Source organism: Scardinius erythrophthalmus (genome assembly GCF_964197995.2).
Source record: "Scardinius erythrophthalmus genome assembly, chromosome: 2".
NCBI lineage: Eukaryota > Metazoa > Chordata > Actinopteri > Cypriniformes > Leuciscidae > Scardinius > Scardinius erythrophthalmus.
This window is the reverse complement of record NC_138222.1, coordinates 67,547,623-67,570,387: the sequence shown is the minus strand read 5'-3', so window position 1 is coordinate 67,570,387 and position 22,765 is coordinate 67,547,623. Positions and strand designations below refer to the sequence as shown.

The 22,765-nt window shown below is 46.9% G+C and overlaps 1 protein-coding gene across 1 annotated transcript; it reads left to right on the top strand.

The window, feature by feature from the left end:
* Window positions 1–312: 312 nt before the first annotated feature.
* Window positions 313–1,348, top strand: LOC308705899 (aerolysin-like protein; the record flags this gene model as incomplete). Its single annotated transcript, XM_081391193.1, has 1 exon — window positions 313–1,348. One exon carries the CDS (start codon window positions 313–315, stop codon window positions 1,258–1,260), a length of 948 nt encoding a protein of 315 aa, XP_081247319.1. The 3' UTR covers window positions 1,261–1,348.
* Between the last annotated feature and the right edge of the window lie 21,417 nt (window positions 1,349–22,765).

The window sequence follows — 22,765 nt, the reverse complement described above, 5'->3', positions numbered from 1 at the left end:
ACATTAACCATTCCTTACCACTCTTAGATCCGTTTGGCCTGACAGTGGAAAAGCAGCTAATTTTTCCCAACCCTGTTCCCAGAGGAATGCCAGAACTGCACATTTAGTGTGTTTGCCTATTCAGACACACCTGATTCAATTCAGCTTATTAGTAGATACTCCAAGACCCGAAATGAATGGGTCAATTAAGAAAGAAGTCCAGCGTGTACTGTTGTTGTGTCTACAGAAACTAGGTTGGGAAACACTGCATTAAAGTGTAAAGCTGATGTTAAATCTGATCTGATATTTCTTTCAGATCAATTTAATTCCAAGATGTCCGACACACTGAATCTAGAGCTAATTGGTGGACAAGGAGGTAATGCATTCTCATTTACTGGTCAGAACAACGGTGCCAGTCTAGAGAAGATTGGAGTCTGGGTGGGAGAATGGCAGGTGAAGGCTGTCAGGGTCTGGCTTTCAGATGGGAGAGTTGAAACTTTTGGAGTAGGTTCTGGACCGTATCAAGAGTACAAGTTCCAGCCTGGTGAGTGTTTCACCTCACTTTCCCTGTGGGGGAACGGAGCAGGAACACGTCTTGGAGCCATCAAATTCAAGACCAGTCAGGGGAGAGAATTCTTTGCAAAGATGACAAGCTGGAGTTTAAAAACAGAATATCCCATGGATGTCGGCTCTGGATATTGTTTGGGAGTTGTAGGAAGAGGTGGTTCTGACATTGACAGCATGGGATTCATGTTTCTCAAAGCAGTTGAATCAACAGTTCTCACCGATGTCCACTATCCCACTCTCCACCAACTGATACCAAAGGTGACAGTAGAAGAAATCAAATCCCTCACTTTCAGGAACAGCTCATCTGCCACACAAAAACAAAAAGTTGAAAGCTCAAAGAAAATAACTAACAAATCTTCATGGTCTGTGAGTGCAAGTTTATCTGCAACATTTAGTATGGAAGTGAAGGCTGGGGTTCCAGGGGTTGCTGAAGTTACTGCAGGATACAGTGTCACCATTGGAATTGAAAGCACTTATGGTCAGGAGTACACAGATGAGAGAACCGAAACTCTGTCTACAGATGTAGATGTGCCACCAGGGAAGAAGCTGGATGTTTCAGTCACTATTGGCAGAGCCACTTTTGACCTGCCTTACACTGGCACAGTGAAGATGACCTGCAAGAACGGCAGTGTGTATACGTATGGAACCAAGGGCACATACAAAGGCGTCACTTACACTGATATCAAAGTGGATACCAAGGAATCTCCTCTGTAATGTCAAGACAGATTGCACATGTAATGCACAAGTTCTTTGATTACTTCTAATTGTGTCAATCATGTATCAGTTGCTTTACATTCAGGCCTCATTGTATTTTTTGGGGTGGTGTTTGGGTGTTCAGGGGAAATATATATATATATATATTCAATATTTGTTGTTTTCAAATAACCTTACATACAGTAATACCAATACACAAATATTCATATAGCTTCATACTTTGTGTAATCAATTTAAAATAATCTCCAGATACTGATTATGTTATAATGTGTTTAAAATGACATTTAATAAAACAAATTACAATTTATTAAATAAACCCTGTGTTGCAAGCAGTGTTCCCTCTTTTTATTTTCTTATTTTCATTACTTTTCTCTATTGGGCGAACATTTCGGCCACATGAGCAACGGTCTTTATACCAGACCTGAAAAGGGACACAGTGTGGTTTTAATCATATAGTTGTTTTAACTTGTAACGTTAATGTGCTATTTATATTTGATTTGACCCTTAAAGTAACTTAAACTTTTAAAAACAAGCAATTCAGGTTCTCCAGTTGTTTACAGTCCTGTATTTTATTTTATTTTTTATTAAATCCCATGCAGAACAGTTAAACTCTTCATACTATTCAACTCTTCTTTTATATTTAACTGTAATTTTCATGGATGTTCAGGGGAACTAAACATTCAACATGTTTTTATTACATACACATTGCATGTTGTGTTCACACTCGGCATGTTTGAATGTATTAAAACAAACCCTAGTGCGATTGCTCTGTTAATGTGGTTCATTTGAATAAGTGTGAACGCTGCCATCTGAACCCTGGTGTGAACCAAATAAGCGGACTGAGAATGCTGAAAAGATGAGTCTTGGTCCACTTCCAAATTAACTCTAGTGTGGTTCGACTGAAATATGAACTCAACATGGACCAAAGGCATGTAAACCAACCAAAAAATGGGACATGATGTCACATGATGAGACCCTTAGAAGAACAGAATGCTCAAGCATACCTGTTTTATTCTCGTCATAGTCACGATGTTGCCCATCACAGTTTAGGACAGGCAGATCTTGTGTGACGCTGTTTTGACTCATTCGACCATTTGATAAACTCTTCACGAGTTCTCAGCTGGTCAAATACCATCATATTTAGGCTACTAACATTCAATTAAATTATTTTATTATTTGAATTATTAATGGAAAATAAAGGAAGTATACCCCTCTCTCTCTCTCTCTCTCTCTCTCTCTCTCTCTCTCTCTCTATATATATATATATATATATATATATATATATATATAAAACCTAATCTATAATCTAGATCAGTGATCTCAAACTCAATTCCTGGAGGGCCACAGCTCTGCACAGTTTTGCTCCAACCCTAATCAAACACACCTGATCCAGCTAATCAAGGTCTTCAGGATTACTAGAAACTTCATTGCAGGTGTGAGTTGGAGCTGGTTGGAGCTAAACTGTGCAGAGCTGTGGCCCTCCAGCAATTGAGTTTGAGATCACTGATCTAGATAGATAGATGGAAAACACAACAATGGTAACAATTACATTTTATTTAAAGTAAATTATCAAGTACTCTCAGTTGTTTTTTAGTTACTATAACTCTTTGGGTTTGTTTCTGACTGTCTTAATTCACTGCTCGGCTCTTCAAACGATAGAGGGGGCTGTTCGGGCCAACTATCTGGTGGCAGCTTGACGAATGCCGGTTCCCTGGCTCCACTGGCTCCCTGTAGCAAGGTCACGAAGAGGCATGTCTTGCGCGATTTCATCCGCTGGATTGTCTGTGGATCTGACATAGCACCAGGTGGCCGAAGCTGTTATCTCTTGGATAGTGTTCCTACGAACACCTTGTAATGACATGAGCTGTAAGTCAGCCATGTGAGCACGGTGGTGGAGTCTGACTAGAGCGTTGTGGAGTGAATAGGAATTGTAAGCTCTGTAGTCAGGAGCTGGGAGAGTTGCGTTCCAGTAATAGCGGCACACAGCTCTAATCGGGGTATAGATTGTTGCTGGCGGGGCACAACATGGGATTTGGCAGCGATTAAGAGGACTTCTACTTGACTTTCTTTGTCTTCTGTCCGCAGATAGGTCCACTGAACCGCATGCCTGCTTCGATGCGTCACAGAAAACGTGGCCGTTGTATCTACAGGACGGGTGATCCATCTGTGAGCTGGCATAGCATTGTGGTAGAGATATCTTCTCTAATCCACTCAACTCCTTCTCCCACTAGGACCATTAAGTAAGGAATTCCTCAGATAACTGTGGATCATCCCAGTCGTGCTTCTTATCCCATAAAAGCTGTACCAATATCTTTGCCCGAGTGGTGTAAGGGATAATATAACCGAGGGGGTCATATTGGCTGGCCAGTACATGGTAGATGTTGTGCATTGTCACAGTGGAGCAGCGGCTAGCTCTGTACTTGTAACGTAGGGTGTCGGACTGACAGTGCCAGTGTAATCCGAGTGTAGACTCGTTGACGTCTTGTTGGCCTTGACTAAGCCGGAGGTCGCAGGTATTGGACCTCAAAGGGAGGTGAGTAATCACTGAAGGGCAATTGCTGGCACATTGTCGAAGCTCAAAGCCTCCGGTGGTTAAGAGAGAACATAGTTGATCAACTAGGTCTCGGGCCTCTCGAGGGTAGTGAAGACTATGTAGACAATTATCAACATAGAATGATCTCTCGATTACTTCTCTGACTGGGTCTCTGACTGGAAGAAGAAACTCGTTAAGGCTGTGACCTTCATATTGGAAGGAGCAGTTATAGACAACCCGATTCTTGTTATTATGTTGCACCTTATGGTGGGGAATGTACCGTGACTCTGTAGAGCTCTCGACCTCTCTCGGTTCCAGCTTGGCTATGTAACCTGCTTCCTTCAGCCTAGTGATCTCAGCCTGGTAGACCGAAGCCTGATTTGGGTTCTTAAGCAGTCTCCTCTCAACATTCCTAAGCTGAGGGAGAACGGCTTCTTTGGTCATGGTCAGCTGTGGCAGGCTCTGCCTCCAAAGGAGTGGCATAGGTGCATAGGTCCTTCCCAGGCGGGTCTTGACTGCTGCGGGTCCACCTGGTGGGCCTAACCGGACTGGTTCAACAGGCGTGATGAGTTATGGGTAATCTGACTCAATCAGCAACATTGGCTGCACTTTATCCATCTGCTGCAACGGGAGGCCAGTTAGGTGTCGGTATCTCTTCTTTAAAGGGGAACTGAACTGAATGACTGAGTGGAACTGAGCAAAATGACTGAGTGGATGTTTAATCTATTTCTTCTGCAAAAAAAAAATATTTTTTATAATCATATTCTGATGTCAGACATTGAAACATATGAACTGAAAATCAATCTTTCAGGATCTCTGCAGAGGATGACTGAACAACTCCAAAAACAGCATTACAATCTCCATTTATTACAAACCAGTTTGACTTTCTTTTAGGAGTGCTCCAATTGATTTGCTACCCATGGCTAATGGCTGATAATCGCTTCTAAAGGCTCGATAGGTAATCTCTCAATTTGCAGACCACAGAACTCATGCTGATGCACAAAAATATGCACCTGCCATGAGGTATGGCATGACATGCTTGCAGCAATGCTGTCAAACTCGCTCTCTCTCAAAATGCACAAATTGCTTCACATCACTACATCATGTCTGTAGTAGTGTTGTCAAAAGTACCGACTTAGGTACCAAGTTGGTACTGAAATTTTAAAATGGTGGCGCTCTGAGTGCTGTTGAGCGGAATCGTCCGCTGATAGACACCTGCTTTCAAATGCTCCCGTGTGCATCTGTGCAAGCGCTTTTTATAGCATTTTTTATAGTAATAAAAAGTGTGAGTGTAAAACAGTTAAACACAGTCAGTTTTGGGTGACTGAGATGATGAACGGGACCATGTTACATTAGTAACACATTATTTAGTTCAGTTAGAGAACAGACACTACAATTAAAAACTGTACGCGTCTGCTCAATTAAGCGTGAGCCGCTCAAGAGTCGCAGCACAGATCAGCAGCAGGAGTCAGATTTCATTCATCACGAGAGTGAGGAGCTTACTGATGATGGCAGAAGATTTGGTTTCAAAGCGAAATGTAAAAACATCAGTAATGCGTCGCGTCTGAACGCATTGTTGTCTTTGGAGCTCTATCGATTTGATTTATAATTCTTGATTTTTCCCTTTAAACTCACTTACAACGAACATTTTCTACTTTTCCTCACTGAGAAGCACTACTGCTCAAACCTCATAGTTACAACGCGGACTGTTGAGCAGACGCGTCTCAAGCCTATTAGTGATCCAACGCCGGATACTCTTATAGGTTACGTCCGTGGATCACGGCTGAACGCGTCTTCTCCACACTCACTTACAAACAAACATGGCGAATATATCAGATGTAAGTAGTCTACCTCTTGGTGCAGGTGAGGACACATTTGAGCTGCACACATTGCAGTCTGAGCTGGAAGCTGTTGAGAAACAGATCCACAACCTTTTAGTGAGACAAGCCAAGCTGATAGACCGGCGGTTAACTCTTGAAACATCACGCGCCGATGCACACAAATCAGTGATTAACGTTACTAACCCGCTGACTCCGACCTCGTCTACTCCGTGCGTTACTCAGCATCGGTCCCGAGCGCCGAGGTCGCGATCAGCCATGGTCTCGTTCACTCCGGCTCCAACACGCCACCACGTGTCACGATCCACACACAAAGGAACGGGAAAAGGAAATATCCAAGTGCAGTAAAGATTTATTAGGGTAAATCCAAAATCGTAGTCTTCCAGGCAGAGGTCAAAATCCAAATAATCAATCCATAAACAAGAACACAAACAGGAAATACAGGGAACGGAAGTGGCGTGATATAAATGGTAAAAATGGTAAATGGACTGCATTTATATAGCGCTTTCACAGACCTATGGCCACCAAAGCGCTTTACATAGCCTCACATTCACCCATTCACACACCGACGGCGGTGTCAGCCATGCAAGGCGCCATCCAGCTCGTCGGGAGCAGCTGGGGTTAGGTGTCTTGCTCATGGACACCTCGACACTTGGTCAGGTGGAACCGGGGATTGAACCACCAACCTTTCGGTTTGTAGACAACCTACATGAACCACTGAGCCACTGTCGCCCCATAGTTATGAGACATAAGACATAAGACAAGGAATCTGTGACAAACACTAGACTGGCAGGGTATATATAACAAGAACTAACAATGAATAACAGGGAACAGCTGGGTACAATGATGACGGGGAACAGCTGAGTGTAATGAACAGTGATTGGTACAGACAAGGATTATGGGGAATGCAGTTCATGAACAGGATGACACCGTGGAGACGAGGACCTCTAGTGGACACCAGTGATACACAAACAGACACTGTGACATAACCCCCCCTCAACGGAGCGGCTACCAGACGCTCCAAGACGTGACAACAAACAAAACAAGAGTCCAGGCGGGAGGTGGAATGGTGGAGGATCAGGGGGAGGGATGGAGGGCCAGGTCCATGAAGGGGAACAAGGACAAGGGTTGATGGCTTAACCGACGGCAAGGGCAAAACAGATGACTCGTCGGGCGGCCAGGGCAGAGACGACCCTTCAGGCGGCCAGGGCAGAGCTGACAGTCCATCAGGCGGCCAGGGCGGAGACGACACCTCAGGCGGCCATGGTGGAGACAACCCCTCGGGCGGCCATGGTGGAGACAACCCCTCGGGCGGCCATGGCACGGAACAGGAACAGGCACCGGCTCAGGAACAGGCACCGGCTCAGGAACCGACACAGACCCCGACCCCGGCTCAGGAACAGACACCGGCTCAGGAACAGACACCGGCTCAGGAACAGACACAGACACCGGCTCAGGCACAGGAACAGACACCGGCTCAGGCACAGACACAGACACCGGCTCAGGCACAGACACAGGCACCGGCTCAGGCACAGACACAGGCACCGACTCAGGAACAGACACAGGCACCGGCTCAGGAACAGGCACCGGCCCAGGAACAGACTCCGGCTCAGGAACAGACACCAGCTCAGGAACAGACACCGGTTCAGGAACAGACACTGGCTCAGGAACAGACCCCGGCTCGGCGGTGGCCATCTTGTCCGGAGACACAGGCTCGGCGGCGGCCATCTTGTCCGGAGACACAGGCTCGGCGGTGGCCATCTTGTCCGGAGACACAGGCTCGGCGGCGGCCATCTTGTCCGGAGACACAGGCTTGGTGGCGGCCATCTTGTCCGGAGACACTGGATCGGCAGACGTGACGTGAACAGTCTCTGGATCGGCAGACGTGACGTGAACAGTCTCTGGATCGGCAGACGTGACGTGAACAGTCTCTGGACCGGCAGACGTGTGTCTCCTCCATGCATGCAGTACAGCCAGTGCATAGAAAAGGAAAACAGCCCTCTTGGCTGTGGCAGGACTGGTGGTGGGCAGCCCCGGGTCAGACTTGTGGACGACAGTGGGCTGTTCGGGGACGGCCTCTGGGACGACATCGGGCTGTTCGGGGACGATCTCCGGAATGACAGCGGGCTGCTTGGGAACGGCCTCCGGGATGATCTCTGGGTTAGGAGCCACCGGACAAGTCATTGAGGGGTTTCTCCGCCTCCGTCTCCGGATCACCGGACTCGGGACCACCGGAACTGAGACCACCGGAACCGGGACCACCGGAACTGGGACCACCGGAACTGGGACCACCGGACTCGGGACCATCGGAACTGGGACCACCGGAACTTGGACCACCGGACTCGGGACCACCGGAACTGGGACCACCGGAACAGGCAGTGAAGGACACTCGGGGCTGAACCTCATCTGCCCATGGTCAGAGAATGACCGAACTGGAGAATGCTGTCGGTGCTCACCTCTAGTATCTCCTCCCCTACGTCCTCCACGAGTTCCCTTAAACTTGACCAGACGGGTTCCCCTAAAAGTCTCTCTGTCCCAGGTGGAAGGCTGCTCAGGGGACTGCACCAGACGGAGGTTCTGAAGAAAGACTTCAGGAATCTGATCGATACGGTACGCAGCACATCGCCTGAAATAACGATCATTGTGTCAGGACCGCTTCCCACGTACCGACTAGGACATGAAAAGTTTAGTAGACTATTCGCGCTAAATGAATGGTTAATGTCATGGTGCAATGAGCAGAAACTGCTCTTTGTAAATAATTGGAATCTGTTTTGGGAGCGTCCTAGGCTTTTCCGTGCCGATGGCTTACACCCAAGCAGATTCGGAGTGGATCTTCTGTCGGATAACATCTCCAAAATTTTAAATACCATTAGATGACTAGTAACCAAAAGTCCAAATCATAGTCTCTCCTGCACCAATTTAAATGATATAAATACTAGTGTAGAACATTGCATAAAAACTGTGTCTATTCCCCGTTTAGTGAGATCAAATAATAATTCTACTGCAGGATCTAGGAAAAATCTAATTGTTATTAAAACAGAAAATGTTGCTATTAGTAAACAAAAACAATTTTTAAAGCTAGGTCTTCTAAACATTAGATCACTCACACCTAAGGCAGTTATTGTAAATGAAATAGTCACAGATAATAGCTTCAATGTACTTTGCCTTACTGAAACCTGGCTTAAACCAAATGATTATTTCGGTCTAAATGAGTCTACTCCATCTGGATACTCCTATAAGCATGAGCCCCGTCTGATTGGTCGTGGCGGCGGTGTTGCAACAATCTATAGAGATATTCTCAATGTTACTCAGAAAACGGGTTATAAGTTTATTTCGTTTGAAGTACTTGTACTAAATGTTACGCTCTTAGATGTTAGAAAAAAATCCATATTATCTCTAGCCTTGGCTACCGTATATAGACCGCCTGGGCCTTACGCTGATTTCCTAAAAGAGTTTGCAGATTTTCTCTCAGATCTATTGGTCAATGTCGATAAAGCATTAATTGTTGGAGATTTTAACATACACGTAGATAATTCAAATGATGCGTTAGGGGCTGCGTTTATAGATTTATTAAATTCCTTTGGGGTCAAGCAAAACGTCACCGGACCAACTCATCGTCTTAATCATACACTCGATTTAATTATATCATATGGAACCGATCCAACCGATATAGATATCATTCCACAAAGTGATGATGTCACTGACCATTACTTGGTAACTTGCATATTACGTACTCCTGTAATATGTCATGCTGCGCTGCGTTATCGACCAGGCAGATCAATCCTTCCATCCACCATAGATAATTTCTCAAATTGCTTATCTAATCTTTCTCAGCTGCTGCCTGAACCCAAACAAACAGAACTAACTAGCACTATGAGCACCATTCTCTCTAGAACATTGGATGTTGTTGCACCCATTAAATTAAAAAAGGTCAGAGAGAAAATTAAAGCACCATGGTACAATAATACTACGCATGTTCTAAAGAGAGAAACCCGTAATTTAGAGCGTAAATGGAAACACTAATTTAGAGGTCTTTAGAATCGCGTGGAAAGACAGTATGTCACGTTATAAAAAGGCCCTAAAAGCGGCCAGGACTGAGCACCTCCGCAAACTAATAGAAAATAACCAAAACAATCCAAGGTTTTTATTTAACACCGTGGCTAGACTAACAAATAAACAGACGTCATCCGAACAAAATATCCCGTTACAGTTTAGTAGTAATGATTTCATGAACTTCTTCACTGAGAAAATAGAAAACATCAGAACCACAATTGTAAACGTTCAATCCTCAATCGCGCCTTAAAATTCAGCCTCAATTATTCCCCCGCAAGAACAATTACAGTGCTTTACAACTATAGAACAAAAAGAGTTAAATAAACGTATCACTTCATCTAAAACAACAACATGTTTATTAGATCCTATACCAACTAAACTACTGAAAGAAGTGTTACCTGTAGTGGAAGTTTAAACTGGCAGTTATAAAACCTCTCATTAAGAAACCACAATTAGATCATAATAATCTAGCAAATTATAGACCCATTTCAAATCTTCCATTTATGTCTAAAATACTAGAAAAAGTGGTGTCCGCTCAACTGGGCTCTTTCTTGCAAGAAAATGATATCTATGAAAAGTTTCAGTCAGGATTCAGGCCGCATCATAGCACTGAAACTGCGCTCGTTAAAATCACAAATGATTTACTATTAGCTTCTGACCAAGGCTGTATCTCAATACTAGTTTTACTTGATCTAAGTGCTGCGTTCGATACTATAGATCACACAATACTCTTAGATCGACTACAAAATTATACTGGTGTTCAAGGACAAGCATTAAGCTGGTTTAGATCATACTTATCTGACCGCTACCATTTTGTCTATTTGAATGGAGAAAAATCGATCATAACTCCAGTAAACTATGGAGTGCCGCAGGGATCTGTGTTGGGCCCTCTATTATTCTCAATATATATGCTGCCACTTGGAAATATTATAAGGAGAATGGAATTAGTTTCCATTGTTATGCTGATGACACTCAAATATATATTTCATCACGGCCGGATGAAAACGCTAAATTATCCAAATTGACTGAGTGTGTTAAAGATATAAAAGATTGGATGACGCGTAATTTTCTTTTATTAAATCCAAACAAGACAGAGGTAATACTTATCGGTTCAAAAAACCGCCCACAGAACCTCTCACAATACAACTTTGACATCGTAGGATGTCCTGTTACTTTATCCTCTACAGTAAAAGACCTGGGTGTTATACTCGATTGTAACCTGTCTTTTGAAAATCATATTTCGTATGTTACAAAAACAGCCTTTTTCCACCTTAGAAACATTGCTAAGCTACGTAATATGCTATCAGTTTCTGATGCAGAAAAGTTAGTTCATGCATTCATGACCTCGAGACTAGATTACTGTAATGCTTTATTAGCTGGTTGTCCTGCATCCTCAATAAACAAGCTACAGTTAGTCCATAATGCAGCCGCTAGAGTTCTTACTAGATCAAAAAAATATGATCATATAACACCGATTTTATCATCACTGCATTGGTATTTAACGGATCTTCTATCGCCCTATAATCCATCGTGCTCTTTAAGATCAATAAATTCGAGGCTTTTGGTCATACCTAGGATATCCAGATCAACCAAAGGAGGGAGAGCATTTTCACATTTGGCTCCGAAACTCTGGAATAGTCTTCCTGATACTGTTCGTTGCTCGGACTCGCTCTCCCAGTTTAAAACTAGATTAAAGACGCATCTTTTCGGCCAGGCATTCATATAATATTTTTAATCTTACAGTTCAAACTACAATCCGGCCTCTAGTTCATAAATGCCAGAGGAGAACTGGCCCCCGACTGAGCCTGGGTTCTCCCAAGGTTTTTCTTTTTTCTCCATTAGGTCACCTGATGGAGTTTTAGGACACCATTAGGTCACTTGATGGAGTTTTTTCGGTTCCTTGCCACTGTTGCCTTTGGCTTGCTCAGTTGGGGATATTTTGGGGATATTTAATTTTATTTTATCAATCAATAAATTCCACTAGAAACAAACCTTGTTGTATTATTTTATTTTAATTTAATACTCTGAAGCTGCTTTGATACAATCTGTATTGTGAAAAGCGCTATACAAATATACTTGATTTGATTTTTGATTTGATCTATTTGGCAAGGCTGCTCAAAGGGGCTGCCAGTTACGAAGCAGAGATTATCCCACTGAATAGTGGACACAATAGTGCTAGCCTCATACTTGCAGTGCCCATTGGAGTGAGGGCCCACTCCACCAGGGGAATGGCCTTCTCTTGGGCTTGGTCTAGCAGAGTGTCCATTGCTGATATCTGTGCAGTGGCCGGTTGGTCCACCTTTGCCAGGTTCTATAACTTAGCCATCAGGCACGAATTTTGTCTGCTTAGCCAGTCCCAAACCTAAGGCGCTCTTTCTGAGAGGCAACAGGATCCACCTTAGTCATCAAGCGCCCCCCGGGGTACGGCCTCACAGGATGGCTTCCGTTCTGAACTATTAGCACAGCGCTATTGAATTGCTGGTGGCATTCCCCATAAGTGTCAGAAACTAGGGGTGTAACGATACATCGATATGGATCGGTGCATCGATATAATGTCTAACGATATGATGCATCGATTCCACACGTAAAATATCGGTATACACCTTTATTTTATTTTGACACCTCCACATTCTCACGTAACATCCTTCCGCCAAAGCGCACATTTTCGTTTACTCACCAACCATACCGTCTGTCTGTGTGTCTTTATAACGTTAATCTCCTCATCTGAAATAGACGCCTGACAAGACTGACTGAACCCTAAACAAGTTTTTTTTACAAAAGCCGGTATTGTCCGCTGTCAAGGCATCGTGTGTTCATGTTTTACAGCAGAAACTGACAAGCACTCGCACCCTTGTTGGTGAACACAACACGATAAGTCCGTTTTAGCGACTCAGCGCGCAGTATTCAGGTCAGATGTCACTTTGAAAAGACGCGTCAAAGCTGACTAAAAGTGATCAAGGATGGATAATTTAAATGAACTTGATGAACCCGTGATATCTTCTTCGGGGCGTAAAAGGAAAATAAAAGCTGAAACATTTTCACGGAACCTTACTAAAGCAGCTCGTTTAGTGGTGAGGGAAAAGCTCTCTGTATTGTGTACGTTAATCACAACAACAAAGTTTATCAGGCGTCTATGTCAGCTGAGGAGATTAACGTTACAAAGATTAACAAAGAGTGTTGTATTATTTATCACAGCAATTACTTGGTTTTGTTTGACTCAGAAAGATGACATTTGTGAATGTATCTGCTCTGCTCTGCTCTGCTCTGCTAAAAAAAAACTTTTAAATACTTTCAATTAACTTTAATTTTGTAATTTACCTGTATTTTTTAAGTTATTATTATTATTAATCAAAACAACCCAGCTGCAGTTTGATTGATATTACTTGGAATGCACAATAATAATAAAAAACATGATTTATGAAAATGAACAAGAACGGAGTAGCCTACTTGCAAACGACCTCTTATGTTGTAAATGTCCCAATTGGGAGAGTTTAATAGTAGTTACTAGAGTGTTAATAATGCATTACTCATTTGTTCCTGTGTAGTTATTCATTAATGAAGGAATGGTATTCTAAAGTGTTACCAAATTTTGAATACTTTAAAGAACAGACTTAAGTTTGGCCTCTTTTTAAAGAGAACACTTAACTGATTATTATACACAGCAAAAGTACATATGTCCCACTATACAGAGTGTTGAAGTAACTTTAAATCAGTAGGCGTGTTTCCATTACAGATTTGCGCAAAAGTTTTGAGATTTTTTTCTAAATGTCGAGAAAAAACTATTGCGAAATGACAGCGTTTCCATTAACCGATGTTATACGACTAAAACGTATTTTTTTCCTCTTGTGATAATTAAGTAATTCCAAAAATCATGGCGATGGACGTAGGTAGGTTTATGTCTTCATAAGGAGAGGTACGTGTGTTTTCCAAGCATTAATGGTAAGGAAAGACCCTTTATACTTGTGAGAGGCTTTTTGAGGTTTAGAATCCATTACTCCTGTAATTCTTTTGTCTTTTATGAATTTAATAAAGAACTCTGTCTCGTATTCTGTCCAAACACACCGCGTCATCTACGTCAAGTGACCTGTAAATGCGCAAAAACGGTTTCCATTGCAGTTTTGCGAAATATTTCTTTTTTGAATTGCCTGAAAAACCTCCTCATGCGAGCGGAAAAACTTTTTTGCGATAAATGGGAGTTCCCTTTCAAGGGAACTCGCGTTGCGTCGAGAATGACGCTATGGGGAACGCTTTGCGTGATGACGTCTTGAAGCACATGTAAAATCAGTCCAATGGTGTGGCGGAACGTCAGAGGCGGGTGACGTCACGTACCAGGAAGCTATAAAAGCCGGCCTGAAACAGAAAACGAAAGCTTTCTGAGTCTTCAGTCGCGCTCTGTGTTGAAATCTGTCCTTGTTATTTGGTGTTGTCTGTCTATATATATATATATTCAGTATGGCGAGCAAGCAGCAGTTTAGAGTGTGTGTTCATCCTTGCCCGCGTTATATAACGGGAGGTGATACTCACACTCTTTGTGTTGTTTGTTTGGGAGAGGAGCATGCCCAGTCAGCACTCGAGGGTGGTGACTGTGTGCATTGCTGTGCGCTTCCATTGCGTACGCTCCGATCCCGCTTGGCTCGGTTCAATCCCGACCACGTTCCCCAGGGCTCGGGTCCCGCCGCGGCTGAGGCTCGGCGGCGATCTCAGACCTGGGGTTCGCAAATGGATCTGTCAGTGGATGTTGAGACGGGCTCTGCCTTATCTCAGCCTCTTACTGACAGATCCAGTGCCTCTCATCAGGGTGTGGAAGCACGCGCGGCGGTTTCTTCCCCCCCGATAGAGGCACCAGTACTGCAACTATCCAGCTCTGAGGAGTTGGATGTTGTGAGTATTGAAGCTGAGTCTGAGGATTCGCCACCTCAGTCTCATGCGTTTGAGGAACTGCTCGATGTCATTACTAGAGCTGTTGACAGACTGTCTATTGAGTGGCCAGAAGATAGGCAGGACGTTCGTTCGAAAAGTAAGCTCGACGAACGCTTCCTGCCATCTCGTGCGCAGCCCCAGCGCAGGAGCCTGCCGTTTTTCCCCGATCTCCACACCGAGGTGTCGAGATTGTGGGTGAAACCAGTGTCTCACAGAGTTTATACACCACAAACATCTCACTACTCCTCAATATCTAAATATAAAGAGTATGGTTATGGGGAGATGCCGAAGGTGGAAGAGACGCTTGCGGGCTATCTCTCTCCAGCAACGGCATCTTCTCTGAAAGCTCCTACACTTCCCTCTAAGCCAGTTAAAGTAACATCTTCCCTGGTTCATAAATCGTATGCAGCCGCTGGTCAAGCTGCAGCGTGTCTGCATACGATGTCCATTTTACAAGCCTATCAGGCTGAATTATTGGGGGATTTGGAGGAGGGAGGGGGAATTGGACCTGACACTGTGGCCGAACTTCGCAGAGCCACAGATTTGTCTCTCAGGGCCACCAAGGAGACCGCTAAATCTATCGGGCGGTCTATGGCAGCCCTGGTGGCCACTGAGAGGCATCTGTGGCTCAATCTAAGTGATATCAAGGATAAAGAAAAGCATGTTCTCTTAGATGCTCCGGTCTCCACTGTTGGTCTGTTTGGTGATGCAGTTAGTGTTGCGGTAGCAAAATCACAAGAAGCCGCTAAGCAAGCTGCTGCTCTCCAGAAACTTCTCCCCCGCCGTTCTTTCTATGAGGCTGCTGAGCGGGAGCAGCCTCACTCCTCTAGAAAGAGCGCTGAGCACCGTGCCACTCAGAAACAGAGCGTGTCCTCCCGTGCTCCCCCACAAAAATCTCGGGGACACGGAGGGCGCGCTCAAACCCAGCAGTCCTCGAGGGGTAAAGCGGATCTGCGGACCGTTATTACCGCCAAGAAGGCTGCTGGGAAGAAATCCTGACGTCCGAGGGCTCAGGACTAATGAGGGTAGTCCCCCCCGAAGCAGAGCGGTTAACACCTCTTTTTACGGTGCCCGTCTCTCTTCGGTACCCTCAGGGGACCGTTCTGCTAACCCTGCCGCCTCCGGTGTTACAGGGCGCAGCGGTCTCCGGCGAGCACATATCTCAAGGACCACCCGGAAACGTAGTGGCCTCGGGATGCCCGCCCCCTCCGAGGAGGGTGTTAGAGCAGTCTGTTCGATCGTTCCCTGCCGGTGCGCCGTTACAGGGCGACGAATTGACTGCTCAACAACAACAAAATCCAGAAACCAGTCTCGAGAGGCTGGTACCTCTAGTAGAATCTTTGACAGCGTGGAAGCTACTGTCAAATGTTTCTCGTTGGGTCCTGCAGACCGTAGAAAAAGGGTATCAGATACAATTCAAGAAACGCCCACCTCGGTTTATGGGGGTCCTGCCCACAGTGGTGGGCCCCGAGCAGGTTCTGGTTATGGAACAGGAAGTAAACACTCTGTTAGAGAAAGGGGCCATAGAATATGTACCTCCCTCCGACAGGGAAACCGGGTTTTACAGCCGGTACTTCATAGTTCCAAAGAAGGACGGGGGATTGCGTCCCATTTTAGATCTTCGAGTTCTGAACGAGTCAGTCATGCAGCTCAAGTTCAAAATGTTAACATTGAGACAGATCGTGCCACAGATCAGGTCCGAGGACTGGTTTGTCACGATAGACCTCAAGGACGCATATTTCCATATTTCCATCCGTCCGTGTCATTGGAAGTTCCTGAGGTTTGCTTTCGGGGGCAAAGCATACCAATATCGTGTTCTTCCATTCGGCCTAGCTTTATCACCCCGCACTTTCACCAAATGCATGGATGCAGCTCTGGCGCCGCTGCGCCTCCAGGGTATTCGCATAATGAACTACATCGACGATTGGTTGATTTTAGCTCAGTCGCATCAGTTGGCGGTTCAACATCGAGATGTTGTTCTCGCCCACATGAAAGAGCTGGGGTTACGGCTGAACGCCAAGAAGAGTGTGCTTTCTCCTCTCCAGAGGACCACTTTTTTAGGCGTGGTTTGGGACTCAGTGTCGATGCAGGCGCGCCTGTCACCGCCACGTATAGAGTCCATCCTTGCAGCTGTGAAAAGTGTAAAGCTAGGCCAGCTACTCACTGTCAAACAGTTCCAGAGACTGTTGGGTCTCATGGCAGCAGCTTCCAACGTGATACCTTTTGGACTACTGCACATGAGGCCCCTGCAGTGGTGGCTCAGGACCAGGGGGTTTTCCCCGAGGGGCAACCCATTTCGCACAATCAGGGTCACGCGGCGATGCTTACGTGCCCTGGTTATGTGGAAGAAACCTTGGTTCCTGTCCCAGGGCCCAGTGTTGGGAGCTCCTTGTCGTCGCAAACTGCTAACGACGGATGATTCCCTCACGGGTTGGGGAGCGATCCTGGAGGGTCGCTCATCTCAAGGTCTGTGGGAAGACCATCATCGTTCCTGGCATATCAATCGCCTAGAGATGTTAGCTGTCTTCCGGGCTCTGAGGAGCTTTATCACAGATCTCAGGGGACACCATGTGTTAGTACACACGGACAACACGTCGGTAGTCGCCTATATCAACCACCAAGGGGGTTTGCGCTCGCGCCCGTTATCCAACTTGGCACGCCATATCCTCTTGTGGTCCCAGGGGAAGTTACTGTCACTCAGGGCAGCTTACATCCCCGGGGTCCAGAATATAGGAGCAGACACTCTGTCGAGGCAGGGGCCGAGGCCCGGGGAATGGAGGCTCCACCCCGAGGTGGTGGAGCTGATATGGAGGGAGTTTGGCCAAGCTCAAGTGGATCTGTTTGCGTCTCGAGAGACGTCTCACTGTCCACTTTGGTTCTCCCTCACGCATCCAGCTCCTCTGGGACTGGATGCTATGGTGCAGACGTGGCCGAGGCTACGTCTGTACGCTTTTCCCCCAGTTGCTCTGCTCCCGGGAGTTCTGGAGAGAGTTCGCAGGGACCGGGTTTGCCTGCTTCTTATAGCCCCGCGCTGGCCGGGCAGAGTATGGTTTCCCGATCTTGTGTCGCTCCTCGACGGGCCTCCTCTGGAGCTACCCGTCAGGAGGGACCTTCTGTCCCAGGCGGAGGGCTCGATATTTCACCCCCGCCCAGAACTGTGGAACCTGTGGGCTTGGCCTCTGAGGGGGCCCAGCTCATGGAGTCAGGTCTCTCAACTGAGGTTGTGGAGACCATTCTTCAGTCCAGAGCTCCCTCCACGAGGAAACTTTATGCCCTGAAGTGGAGAGTCTTCACTTCTTGGTGTAGTGACCGTCGGTTGGACCCAGTTAACTGCCCAATTGGTACAGTGCTGGAGTTCCTGCAGGACCGGTTCACTGCAGGTCTGACCCCGTCCACCTTAAAGGTTTATGTGGCGGCCATAGGTGCTTACCACATTCCTTTGGGTGGAATGTCTGTGGGGAAAGACCCCTTGGTATCTCGTTTCCTTCGTGGCACTTGGAGGCTGAGGCCTGCAGTTCGCTCTAGGGTGCCACCTTGGGACTTGTCCATTGCACTTCAAGGCCTGTCCCTGGCCCCCTTTGAGCCCATTGAGGAGGTTCCTGAGAAGTTTCTAACTTTGAAAGCTCTTTTTCTTCTGGCTATCTCTTCTCTCAAGAGAATTGGGGATCTTCAAGCATTGTCGGTTGCTCCGTCATGCTTAGAGTTTGCTCCGGGTATGGTGAAAGCTTTTCTACATCCGAGACCGGGTTATATCCCCAAGGTCCCCACTAATGTGGTCAGACCTATTGTCCTGCAGGCCTTCTGTCCTCCTCCCTTTCAAAATGCTGACCAGGAGGCTAATAATTTGCTTTGCCCTGTGCGGGCGTTAGACGCGTATGTCCACAGAGCTGCCCTGTGGCGTAAAAGTGATCAATTATTTGTGTGCTTTGGGTCTCCTAACAAGGGAGGTCCAGTGTCTAAGCAGAGGATGAGCAAGTGGGTGGTCGAGGCTATCTCACTTGCTTATGAGGCGGCGGGGCAGCCTTCTCCTATGGCTGTCCGGTCCCATTCTACAAGGAGTATGGCGGCCTCTAAGGCCCTTATATCAGGAGTATCGTTACAGGACGTCTGTGATGCGGCAGGCTGGTCCTCACCGCACACTTTCGTCAGGTTCTACTCTCTGGATCTAGACTCTGCTCCAGGGTCTCATGTTTTGTCTTCCTAGTGCTGCTCACCAGATTTCACACGGGACAGACACTTGTAGCTATGGAGGCGTTGGTATAGACGTTCCCCATAGCGTCATTCTCGACGCAACGCGAGTTCCCTTGAAAGGGAACGCCTCGGTTACGACTGTAACCTCGGTTCCCTGAAGAGGGAACAAGCGTTGCGTCACCCTGCCATATCTCCTTCATGCCTGTCAGCCCGACTTCAGACTATACGAAGCTTTCGTTTTCTGTTTCAGGCCGGCTTTTATAGCTTCCTGGTACGTGACGTCACCCGCCTCTGACGTTCCGCCACACCATTGGACTGATTTTACATGTGCTTCAAGACGTCATCACGCAAAGCGTTCCCCATAGCGTCATTCTCGACGCAACGCTCGTTCCCTCTTCAGGGAACCGAGGTTACAGTCGTAACCGAGGCGTTTTTTGCGAAAATGACGTGTTTCCATTGGGCGTATTTTCAATTCGCAATTTCAATTTGCGCAATTTGAAGGGTAATGGAAACGCGGCTATTGTTAAACTTAGTGAGGTAATTATGTGATTAATTAACATCTCACTATTGTTACCATTTCTGAAGGCTACTGATTTTTATTGATTTGTTTATTCATTTATTTATTTTTAATTTTATATTTAATGATTCATGTTCATGTGAAGATCTTTATTAATAACTTACAGGAACTGCTGAAAAAATGCTGCTGAAAACTTGTGAAAGGAGTTTCTTTCTTAAGTGAGATGCTGACTGCATATTTTACTTTTCTTCTGCCTGTGATGGATCTACCTAGCCTGGGAAAACCCAGACAACTTCCGGCAAATTTAGATTTGCTCTGCAAGTAGTCTGGCAAAGAACTCATTCAAGTCCAAGTCCAAAACGAAAGCTTTCTGAGTCTTCAGTCGCGCTCTGTGTTGAAATCTGTCCTTGTTATTTGGTGTTGTCTGTCTATATATATATATATTCAGTATGGCGAGCAAGCAGCAGTTTAGAGTGTGTGTTCATCCTTGCCCGCGTTATATAACGGGAGGTGATACTCACACTCTTTGTGTTGTTTGTTTGGGAGAGGAGCATGCCCAGTCAGCACTCGAGGGTGGTGACTGTGTGCATTGCTGTGCGCTTCCATTGCGTACGCTCCGATCCCGCTTGGCTCGGTTCAATCCCGACCACGTTCCCCAGGGCTCGGGTCCCGCCGCGGCTGAGGCTCGGCGGCGATCTCAGACCTGGGGTTCGCAAATGGATCTGTCAGTGGATGTTGAGACGGGCTCTGCCTTATCTCAGCCTCTTACTGACAGATCCAGTGCCTCTCATCAGGGTGTGGAAGCACGCGCGGCGGTTTCTTCCCCCCCGATAGAGGCACCAGTACTGCAACTATCCAGCTCTGAGGAGTTGGATGTTGTGAGTATTGAAGCTGAGTCTGAGGATTCGCCACCTCAGTCTCATGCGTTTGAGGAACTGCTCGATGTCATTACTAGAGCTGTTGACAGACTGTCTATTGAGTGGCCAGAAGATAGGCAGGACGTTCGTTCGAAAAGTAAGCTCGACGAACGCTTCCTGCCATCTCGTGCGCAGCCCCAGCGCAGGAGCCTGCCGTTTTTCCCCGATCTCCACACCGAGGTGTCGAGATCGTGGGCGAAACCAGTGTCTCACAGAGTTTATACACCACAAACATCTCACTACTCCTCAATATCTAAATATAAAGAGTATGGTTATGGGGAGATGCCGAAGGTGGAAGAGACGCTTGCGGGCTATCTCTCTCCAGCAACGGCATCTTCTCTGAAAGCTCCTACACTTCCCTCTAAGCCAGTTAAAGTAACATCTTCCCTGGTTCATAAATCGTATGCAGCCGCTGGTCAAGCTGCAGCGTGTCTGCATACGATGTCCATTTTACAAGCCTATCAGGCTGAATTATTGGGGGATTTGGAGGAGGGCGGGGGAATTGGACCTGACACTGTGGCCGAACTTCGCAGAGCCACAGATTTGTCTCTCAGGGCCACCAAGGAGACCGCTAAATCTATCGGGCGGTCTATGGCAGCCCTGGTGGCCACTGAGAGGCATCTGTGGCTCAATCTAAGTGATATCAAGGATAAAGAAAAGCATGTTCTCTTAGATGCTCCGGTCTCCACTGTTGGTCTGTTTGGTGATGCAGTTAGTGTTGCGGTAGCAAAATCACAAGAAGCCGCTAAGCAAGCTGCTGCTCTCCAGAAACTTCTCCCCCGCCGTTCTTTCTATGAGGCTGCTGAGCGGGAGCAGCCTCACTCCTCTAGAAAGAGCGCTGAGCACCGTGCCACTCAGAAACAGAGCGTGTCCTCCCGTGCTCCCCCACAAAAATCTCGGGGACACGGAGGGCGCGCTCAAACCCAGCAGTCCTCGAGGGGTAAAGCGGATCTGCGGACCGTTATTACCGCCAAGAAGGCTGCTGGGAAGAAATCCTGACGTCCGAGGGCTCAGGACTAATGAGGGTAGTCCCCCCCGAAGCAGAGCGGTTAACACCTCTTTTTACGGTGCCCGTCTCTCTTCGGTACCCTCAGGGGACCGTTCTGCTAACCCTGCCGCCTCCGGTGTTACAGGGCGCAGCGGTCTCCGGCGAGCACATATCTCAAGGACCACCCGGAAACGTAGTGGCCTCGGGATGCCCGCCCCCTCCGAGGAGGGTGTTAGAGCAGTCTGTTCGATCGTTCCCTGCCGGTGCGCCGTTACAGGGCGACGAATTGACTGCTCAACAACAACAAAATCCAGAAACCAGTCTCGAGAGGCTGGTACCTCTAGTAGAATCTTTGACAGCGTGGAAGCTACTGTCAAATGTTTCTCGTTGGGTCCTGCAGACCGTAGAAAAAGGGTATCAGATACAATTCAAGAAACGCCCACCTCGGTTTATGGGGGTCCTGCCCACAGTGGTGGGCCCCGAGCAGGTTCTGGTTATGGAACAGGAAGTAAACACTCTGTTAGAGAAAGGGGCCATAGAATATGTACCTCCCTCCGACAGGGAAACCGGGTTTTACAGCCGGTACTTCATAGTTCCAAAGAAGAACGGGGGATTGCGTCCCATTTTAGATCTTCGAGTTCTGAACGAGTCAGTCATGCAGCTCAAGTTCAAAATGTTAACATTGAGACAGATCGTGCCACAGATCAGGTCCGAGGACTGGTTTGTCACGATAGACCTCAAGGACGCATATTTCCATATTTCCATCCGTCCGTGTCATTGGAAGTTCCTGAGGTTTGCTTTCGGGGGCAAAGCATACCAATATCGTGTTCTTCCATTCGGCCTAGCTTTATCACCCCGCACTTTCACCAAATGCATGGATGCAGCTCTGGCGCCGCTGCGCCTCCAGGGTATTCGCATAATGAACTACATCGACGATTGGTTGATTTTAGCTCAGTCGCATCAGTTGGCGGTTCAACATCGAGATGTTGTTCTCGCCCACATGAAAGAGCTGGGGTTACGGCTGAACGCCAAGAAGAGTGTGCTTTCTCCTCTCCAGAGGACCACTTTTTTAGGCGTGGTTTGGGACTCAGTGTCGATGCAGGCGCGCCTGTCACCGCCACGTATAGAGTCCATCCTTGCAGCTGTGAAAAGTGTAAAGCTAGGCCAGCTACTCACTGTCAAACAGTTCCAGAGACTGTTGGGTCTCATGGCAGCAGCTTCCAACGTGATACCTTTTGGACTACTGCACATGAGGCCCCTGCAGTGGTGGCTCAGGACCAGGGGGTTTTCCCCGAGGGGCAACCCATTTCGCACAATCAGGGTCACGCGGCGATGCTTACGTGCCCTGGTTATGTGGAAGAAACCTTGGTTCCTGTCCCAGGGCCCAGTGTTGGGAGCTCCTTGTCGTCGCAAACTGCTAACGACGGATGCTTCCCTCACGGGTTGGGGAGCGATCCTGGAGGGTCGCTCATCTCAAGGTCTGTGGGAAGACCATCATCGTTCCTGGCATATCAATCGCCTAGAGATGTTAGCTGTCTTCCGGGCTCT